Genomic DNA, 9,764 nt, shown 5'->3' with positions numbered 1-9,764 from the left:
TTAGTCGCGGTTCTTGCCAAGAAACGGGACAAATGGACCCGGACGAACCGAGACCAATGCCCACGAGGCCCCGGCCGGCCCCCTGCACTCACGAATCGGAACAAATGCTTCCATTGGTCCCGGTTCGTGGTAGAACCGGGACTAATGGGCTGGCCAGGCCCGAACGAAAGTCCTTTTTTCTACTAGTGTGTATCTTGAAATAACCTGGTGGTCGCTTCCGTGGATGTGTGCATACCTGATTTGTTGTCACGCCTCTCACAGTAGCCTGCTGCATCTTCTCCTTTACAATGCCGAGCTCAGCCATGAACCTTGTTATAAATCCGTAGGTCGCATGAGGGGTCTAAAAGATAGCTTCATGTGATAAATCCATACAGTACTAGCACAACTTCTAGGTAACCCAAATCGCAACACCTCCTCCTCACACCTGGCCAACAGCTTGTTTGCAAGATTTTGGGCCACAAATTTTGCGTGGAAACTCACACGGAAAAAAAGAGTGGAAAAAAAAAACTCGCATGTGGGCTGTTGCTAGGTTCAGTCCAAAACCCGTTACAGCACTGAAAAAAGAGCTTGTTTGAGCCCAGCAAAATATGGGCCTTTGTGCTACACTTGCCACTTCGTCCGACGGGGACACATGCGGCCTGCACAGGGAATACTGACGAGGGTTTTTGCTCCAAAAAGAAAACACTTATGAGGGTTTCTGTACAATTTATTTTGTTCAATAATAATAGATCAATTGTTTGCTGCTGTCTTCAGTCCAACAACCATTTGTTCTAACTCACACAAAATTCCCATTCAGATGCTAGCTATTAGCAATGATTCAGTGACCAAGTTGTACTATAAATTTGTGCAGGTTTTACTGCAATGATCTGTGATCAAAATAAATTGACAATCTTGCCACTTGCCAGAGCATTGTGATGTACATAAAGGTTTGAAAATGTCAGAAAGATGTGCCTAACTCGGTAATCACATTACAGATATATCGCGGAAGAAAAGCATATGAAAATACAACCAAATTTGCTAATGGAAACAGTTCGTATTTCCAAGTGAAATTACAATTTTCCCTTTAGGTAGATAAATATATCTTCTTGTCTTGGAAACTATTTTTTGCAAAAAAGTGGAACCTGATTGGATCTTGTTTACCAAGAACTAACAAAAGAAATCAGAAGTTATCCCTTCAAAATGTCAAAGATGGTTCGGAAGAACGTTGCAAAGATTGGTCAAACTGGATCAGACTACCAACAGCAAAACACTCCTCCAACCAGATAGCTAGTAGAACTGTGAAGGATAAGGATGTATCACTCCAGTATTGGCACCCATCAAAGATCAATCCATCTATTCCCAAAGTTGTACTAAAGTTTAGACATATTTTGGGACGGAGGGAGTATTTCATAAAGAAAATCAAACATGTCGACGAGCTGTAACGAAGGGAACACTACGAAATGATGTAATCCATCTAGTTGATACAACTTACCTGCCAAAATTTGGCACCACGGCAGGAAAGAATCATACATTCACAAAGAAAATGGGAATTCAGTTGTTGGTTTCTATGATGCCTACATGGATCAGAGGTTTAGAACATCGCCTATGACCTAATTAAAAATAAATAAGCAAAGCAATCGACATAATCAAACCAGGAACAGCTCTCTACCAACTCTCCAGAGAATGAGACCGAACTAACTCCCTCTTCTGATGGCAATCATAAAACCTACAAAAAAAATCGAAACCTCACAGAACAAACCACATAATCAAATCAAGATGAACATTCATGGCCCATACTCCTCACCGGCACCCATGGCCGCAGGAGCCCTGTCATGGTCCTCACCACCGCCAGCCATCATCAAGCCGAGTAAGTTGCACAATCACTGGATGCTTCATTGAGAAATTTAAGTTCTTCAAAGCTACAACTATCGATGGCATTACTACAGTTGCTTTCCATTTTCGAAAAGTTGCCTTGCTATTCAACCACGGTCAATCTGGGAGGACAAAAGGGAATTTAAGCAAGAGTATACTCATTATTTACACTCTTGACTGTAGGATTGGACTATTCTTGTTATCAAGATCATCATCTTAAGTAGACTTCAAACACTAGCCTGCTTTGGATCGGTGAAACCTATTTTTCTAAGTGATCTGTCTTGTGATGAGCTGTGCCTTTTCAAGACACTGGCATTTGGGAGTGTAGACCCCCAGAACATCCACGGCTAGTACAATTAGTAGATGACTTTGCCAAGGTGTTACACAATGTGCCAGGCACACTTGTTGCAACAAATACACTCATGGATGTGTTGAGAATGAACCTTAATGTTCAGTTTTGATTTTGGTGTTGGATATTGGACAAGGGGCTAAGATACGTTAAAAGAAACCTCTCTGCATGTGGTGTGCACTCAAGCATGCCTATAGACCAAGACCATCCAGTCGACATAACGGACTATGCTTTGATCCACTTAGCATGATACCTTGTACAACTAATGTCTCAATCAAGAAGGAATTGCCTAGTCTAACACTTGCTGAACTTACAAGAGATCCTAGTGTTACAGATACCTCCTCATTTTGTTACGCTGTGGAAGTATATAGCCCCAGGTTTGATGTGTGAAAGCAGAGCAACTAAGATGCAGTGCTACCAGATTAATGACCACCTTGACCTCCCAAACTACCAGGACGAAGTTCCTCCAACTTCACAACAGGTTTCTTTTGCTTTGGGTAGTTCTCAAGCACGGCGATGAGATCAGCCTTGAGTGCTTCATCACTGGAACCCTTGAGCAAGACTTCCTTGAGTTCAGGTAAATGCTTCAGGCCTAACAACGACGACCCACTACAGCAATCGACCTTGAGCTGCTCAAGTTTCTTCATTGTTTTTTCTCCGAAACTAACTTTTGAGCTGGAGCTGCAAGCAATCTCGAAGATCTTTATTTTCTTGAAAGAGTCTTCCTCTAGGTCATTAGTAATGACAGACACGTCAAGCTGATTATCTTGAAGGTGATCGACACGAAGACGTAGAATACATAATCCTGGTAGCTCGCTTAGGAACTTGATGACACCCCTAGTTGGTTTCCTTCTTCCTTCTGGAGTCGCACCGTCTGAGTGCCGGGAGACATTATCTTCCATCAACTTGGCTATTTCCAAATCCATCTTTGCAAGCATAGTGAGCTGCCCACTCCAGTTTGGCAACTGGTCTCCAAGCCCATGCATTTTAAGGCTCCTCAAGCCCTCCAAAGGCAGCGGTATACCATTCAAACAACCTTGATTGTTGTCCTCAAGCCGCATCGATAGTGATTTCAGATGGACAAGAGCTGAGATTGCGCGGAAAAACTCATTACTGTTATTCTTGTTAATGCCAGACACTCCGAGTTTGTGCAAATGGGTGAGCTTCTTGAGATCTTCTAGGACGGCCTTTGTCCCTGAAGCACTGACATTGACAACACCAAGTGTGTGCAATGCCGTCAGTTTCCCAATCCCTGGAGGCATCACAACACCAACCAGGTGATGACCACCACAGCAATTGGACAGCTGGGGCACTAAATGATGTGGTGTTGTTGCTTCATTTGCTGGAGCAGTGGTTCCCGCACGGATGTACTGCAGCTTCTCTAACTTGGTGATGTTCACCGGCAGGGTGACTATGGAGGTGTGTCTAACATCAAGAGTCTGGAGCTGCCTCAGACCTCCTATTGAACTCGGCAGATGGCAGATTTCATGGCATCCTCGCAGTGAGAGGAACTTGAGGCGACACATCAACTTCACAATCTTCTTGAGGTCGCTATACTCTAATTCCGATGCACCCTCTAGATCAAGCACCCGAAGAAGCCTCATACTTTCAGAAACGAAGAATGATTTCCAGTTTCCAAACACCGTGAGTGAACGGAGGCGTGAGAAGTCAATGCTCTCGAACACAATTCTATCTCTGACCCAGCTCTCTAATATCACAAGGTGACGCCCTGTGCGTTGGGTGGTTAAGGCACAACTGCCCCTAAGTTCAAACACAAGGTTCTCTTCCATTTGGCGCGAGACAATATACTCACGAAAGAAGCCATTGACTTGGCAAAAGACCATCCTTGTGCCACCCAAACCCAACGCAGATGCCTGCTGGATTATACTCAGATTAATGAGGTCACAGAATTGTTTCTCCCCAGTCATCTCTGCAGATTCTTCATGGCTGTCCCTGGAGTAACCCTCAGCAATCCACCGCCTTACTAGTCGCCTCCGCCGAATGTGGTGGTTTCGAGGGAAAATTGGTAGATATAAGATACATGGCTTGAGAGAATCTGGGCATTTGCGGAAGTATGAATTCATCCAACCAAACAGACCCTTTAGACTGTCAAACTCTCCGTTGTTCTCGAGCTCTAGCATAAACTTATTTTTGGTAGAAAGTGTATGTTTCCATCGATCTGTATTTTTGGCGAATGAGCCGGCTATCTCAACTATAACTTTCGGAAGTCCACCACATAGTGAAGTAAGTTCTTGTAGCTCTGCAACTTCACTCTTGTTGGATACCTGTTATTCAAACAAATTTATATTCACATCAGTCAGAGTGCCAAAGTAAAATACACTGAACTTTCATATTGATTTCTGGATATAATGCATTGTACTCGGTATACCTTAATTTTGAATGCTATGATGCCATGAAGTAAAAAAGACAAAGGAGAGTAATGCCACTATTTAGGTAGCACAAGCATCCTACTGTAACCAAACTAGAAAAAAGAAATACTTCAACTTATCTACAAGACAGTTTGGAGATACCGAGGATATCAGGTGTGACCCCATGTATTACACGGGCTTCCCTGAAACAAACACATGGTGGCAGATCCGAGGAGCGGTGGGAAAATCATAGAAAAATGGGGATCATAGAAATGGAAGATATCGAGCATTTTACCAAATATAGTATCCAAAATCAATTGTTTACAGAAACAGTAACAACATTTACTACATCATTAATATGCTAGATGATACCCCACGTGTTGCTGCCGGAATCAGTTGCATTATATTTCAATGAGATTTTGTAGTATGGAACATTAATATTTGGGTTAATAACATACAAACTAAAACTGAAAATACATATTATCTATTGCATTTGATAATTCTATAAAGGGCAGCCCGGTGCACGTAGCTCCCGCTTGATTATTTGATTATTGTATAGTTGAAAAAATATTTATTAAATATAAATAGTATAATATAATGGAAAAACTTTTTCCATGCTTGTTGAGGTGGGCCTTTGATGAGATGAGTGGGATGTGTGCATGTTGAAAGAAATAGAAGTAGCGGGGATCAACTATTTAGGTATATAGATATGTACAAAGAGTTCAAATTAGTCTAATTAAAAGAAATTACAGGGTTTGTGACCAGATACTAAAAGAAAGTGTTGCACACTTTTTCCTTGAAAATCAATGACATATGGGAAAATAAAATAGGGAATGATACTGTGAATCTTGGTACACACAGTACTTTCAAGAACTATGCAGGATTTATATATTATGACTGTTTCTCAAGTGCAGATATAAATTACATATGAATTATGTGGCATGTTATATGTATCTGGAACGTCAACATGATCCATTGTTCTTTAATAAAAATACTTTTTTACTGTGCTCTGCTCCCTTAGCTTGGGACCACAACAACATCGACACCACATGGATAACACATTGCAGTGAATTCAGGGAGTCATTACTATTACAAGAGAGCTTTAAGGTTTCTAATATGTCAGATACCTAACATGACAGAAATTTAGTATTCAAAGTAGATTTATAGATTACCATTTTGTATTTTTAAAAGGAGTGCATTCCACATTAGTACAATACAAATACTATGACACAAATCAACAACTAGGAAAGATGAAAACAATTTAGCACACGTAGTGTACTGAACAAAATAATAGCACATGCGTAAAACTGGTTCGCCCAGCTACAAGTATTGTGGTACAGAGGGATTAACACGAGGAGAGGAGTCAAGTTACTTCGTACAAACATACATACAAGGAACTGGACAGAAGGAAGTAAAATGAATAGAATTAAGTTTATTTTGTGAAAATGCACCTTCTTGAAGAGTTCAAAGGCTGTGTCAGCTTCCAAACCTTTGACATTAAACACGAGCTCTCCCTTAACTCCACGGCAATGAGAGGCCATTTCTTGTTCAATTGTAACGGCGATGATAACATTCTGACGATGAGACCCTGATACCAAGTTAGCTTTTATGAGATCCCATTCTTCCGTGGACTGCAGTCCATCAATGACAACCAGGCATCTATGCTTTTTCAGAATCTCACGACACTCGGCAATGGGATTTCTGCTTCCCATCGTACACAAATCCTCAGTCTCACCGGCTTGAAGATATTCAGAACCAAGATTGGAAAGTAAGATCCGAGAGAAGTTCCATAAATTGAAAGGATGCGATACATCAACCCAACCATACTTCTGGAATAGTTTGCCTTTACAAATTCTGTCGCAGAACATGTTCTTGACAAGAGCTGATTTTCCAACGCCAGCTATTCCCCACACGGACATAACTTGGTAGCTCTTGGACCGTGCAATAATTACATTTAGACCAAGATCATTCATTTCCGACTCGCGTCCAACAAGAGGATGCCTGTTTATCCACTTCTTGGCTGCTTCCTCCTTACAGTTGCCGACTGATGCATTCTTGCTGGCGGGTGCATTATTGATTTCCCTGCCTTGATCCACATCATATCGAGATCCCTAAACATATGTAGTTACATATATTAGTTAATAAAAAATTGAGGACTTCACTAAATGTGTAAATAGTCTATTAGTGGGAGTAACTTAGCTAGTAACATGGCGTACTCCAAGAAAATTTTGCTTATGTGGCATGTAGTTAATGAAAAGTGGTAACATAATAGGTTACTGTAACATAGCGCTTTCCAAGACAAGATGAGTCTACAACTTAATAAATGAAGTCTTTTATGACACTACTATTATGTTATTTTACACTATGAAGGTAGTAACTTAGACTAGTGTCATATGCATGACACTAGTAGGCTGGTTGTAATGGGGAGTATCATATACTAGTATCATGCATATGATACTAGTGTGTGATACTACCTCCGTAATGCATAGTATCATAAGTTAGTATCTTAGATTGCCTTATTAATTGCCATGCATGACACAAACTAGCGGAGCATTTAATATGATACGGTATCATGATATGATACTACATCCTCTCTTTCCTCATTTAATTGTGTGCCACATCATCCAAAACGTCTAGTTGGCATGCATGATACTACTTATGATACTCCCACTATAACCAGCCGTATAAGTTAGAGGGTGCTTGTTTCCAGGGACTTATTGGTTTAGGGACTTAAAAAAGTCCCTATAAGTCTTAAAGTGGGCATTTGGGACTTATGAAATAAGACTCTTAAGGAGGGACTTATGGGGACTTATAGTTGTAATATGGTCTTTTTATCCATGTTAAGTCCCAGGAACCAAATAGGTAGGGACTTTTTAGGGACTTATGAACCAAAGAGGGCCTTACTCCCCACTATGACTAGCCTTAACCAGTGGGAAAAAAAACTGATGAGGTTCTGGCTAGGCTTAATTACCTTTGTAAAGAAGGCGTAAACAGAGTGCTCTGCTGATAGCTGGTTGAGATGCAGCACTTGGTATGGATGTCCAACGGACAAGCTTGCTACCTCGAACTGGTGGGTGGGCAAGATGATGCAGCTGCCATTCTTCATGTTTGGAAAGAACCTCCTGATAGCATCCCAGTCTGCCATGGAGGACACGTCCTCCAGCACAACGAGGTACCTGTTGTTCATGACAAGCTGCTCGAAATCCTTGAGGGGTTCTGCTCCTCCCGCGGCCTCCATCTTCATCAGGACTCGTACACCACCTACGGAGGTCGCATGTTCCTCGCCGGGAGAGGAGGGGGCTGCGTAGAACTGAGCCGTCAAAGACCGGAGGAACTGGTGGGGATCGAAGGGATGCATCAGCTTCATCCAGGCACGACAGACGAAGTTTTGGCAGGTCCCTCTGTCGAGAGGGGTTCTGCTCCTCCCGCGGCCTCCATCTTCATCAGGACTCGTACACCACCTACGGAGGTCGCATGTTCCTCGCCGGGAGAGGAGGGGGCTGCGTAGAACTGAGCCGTCAAAGACCGGAGGAACTGGTGGGGATCGAAGGGATGCATCAGCTTCATCCAGGCACGACAGACGAAGTTTTGGCAGGTCCCTCTGTCGATGTGGGCGTTCCAGGCGATGGATGCCATCCCAAGATCTTCCCCGCCTCCGGCGCCGGTGCCCCAGATAGAGATGACTCCGAGGTCATGGTCTTTCTTGGGGAGCAGCTGGGTGAGATCCCCTTTCTGGGTGGTTCTAAACGCCGCCTCGAAGAGCCCGTTGAACGCCGTGGCGCCACCGACGGCATCGCGGGAGGAAGCCGGGTCGTGCTTGTCGGCGGCGGCGGGCTTGGAGCCGGAGTCGCTGATGAGGCTGTAGCGCGTGTTCCTGCTGCTCACGTCCTCCACCCTGGCCTTGAGCCGGTCCAGCTCGTCGACCGCCTCGTCGAGCGGCAGCGGGGCGAGATCCAGGCAGGGCGCGAGGAGCCAGCTCACGGGGTTGAGGAGGCGGAGCCACCAGCTGCTGTTCTTGTCGAGGTGGACGACGAACTCGATGCAGTCCTCCACGTCGTAGGCCAGGTCGCGGATCTGCCGCACCCAGGTCCGCACCACCGGGTTCTCCAGGCGGTCGCTGTCGGCGTTGTTGAGGAAGGCCTGCATCATCTGGAACTCGCCGGTGATGAACACCAGGTTGCGCTGCGCGCTCTGCCGCAGCTTGGACTCCTCCTCGATCGCCGCCTGGGCCTTGGTCAGCGCCCCATCCACCACCGACTTGGCCATGCCCACCACAAGGTCCGCCATGGCTCCGCCGCCTACCTACCTACCAAGCTTACAGTCTATGTTCAAGACCACATACTACTGTACTTCACTCCTCAAGCTGCTTTCAATTATTGAATGGACAGACAACAAGCTGCTATATGAAATCTAGGTAATACACCATCATCTTTGTGTCAGATTTTCATTTTTAACTAGCTAATTGTCCGTGCGCTTGGAACGGATGCATGTAAATTCTAGTAGTTCAACACAATCATGTCTAACATACTCTTTTGAGCCACGGACTTTGTAAATCCAGTCCCGCGGACGCGCTCGGGCATGTCCACGGATACTGACGGTCACGCATCAAGTAATGCAATCCACATCCGGACATCGTAATTATCACATCTCAAATCTATACAAACTCATGCAACTACAACGATGTACACACATCGTCTGGCTACTCCATTGACATATTTGGCTATGATGGAAATCATCCACGGCTGCCCTTGCCCTTCTCGGCGCCCATACCGTCCTTCTCGCGGAAATACCGGTCGAAGACGCAGTAGGGATCGAGCTGGATCTGCTCGTCGCCGGAGCTGTCCTCGTTGTCGATGTCCTTCTTCTCCTTCGGTGGCAGGGCCGTCTATAAGGGTGGCCAAGGTGGGCGACCGCACAGGGCCACCAAAAATCTGGGGCCCATATCGCACTAATCTAATGCTAATTAATTCTGAAAAAAATCTACATCTAATTATCCGGTATGCCCCGCGTGATCTTAGTGGCCAGCGATTTCTTTCCTACTCTGCGCACGATCCCGCAGTTTGCTTGATTATCTTCTGTGCTTGCGCGGGATTTCTTTTTCATCTCAAACCAGCAGTTTTTTCGGGCGCAACACGCCCTTTTTTCCGGATCTGTTGATTGGCATGTAATTGCATGCATGAAGATTAGGTAGGAAA

The 9,764-nt window shown here is 44.4% G+C and overlaps 1 protein-coding gene across 1 annotated transcript; it reads right to left on the bottom strand.

Annotated features, from left to right (window-relative positions):
- Positions 1 to 2,347: 2,347 nt before the first annotated feature.
- LOC125529530 (disease resistance protein PIK6-NP-like) lies at positions 2,348 to 9,426 on the bottom strand. Its single transcript, XM_048693939.1, has 5 exons — positions 8,031 to 9,426; positions 7,541 to 7,830; positions 6,021 to 6,680; positions 5,616 to 5,696; positions 2,348 to 4,485 (listed from the first exon to the last, which is right to left on the bottom strand). The coding sequence occupies exons 1-5, from the start codon at positions 8,854 to 8,856 to the stop codon at positions 2,623 to 2,625; spliced, it is 3,720 nt and encodes a 1,239-aa protein (XP_048549896.1). The 5' UTR covers positions 8,857 to 9,426; the 3' UTR covers positions 2,348 to 2,622.
- Between the last annotated feature and the right edge of the window lie 338 nt (positions 9,427 to 9,764).

The sequence above is a fragment of the Triticum urartu genome, unplaced genomic scaffold, assembly GCF_003073215.2.
Source record: "Triticum urartu cultivar G1812 unplaced genomic scaffold, Tu2.1 TuUngrouped_contig_5666, whole genome shotgun sequence".
In the NCBI taxonomy this organism is placed as follows: Eukaryota; Viridiplantae; Streptophyta; class Magnoliopsida; order Poales; family Poaceae; genus Triticum; species Triticum urartu.
Note: the sequence above shows the minus strand (reverse complement) of the source record. Positions and strands in the feature narration are given on the sequence as shown.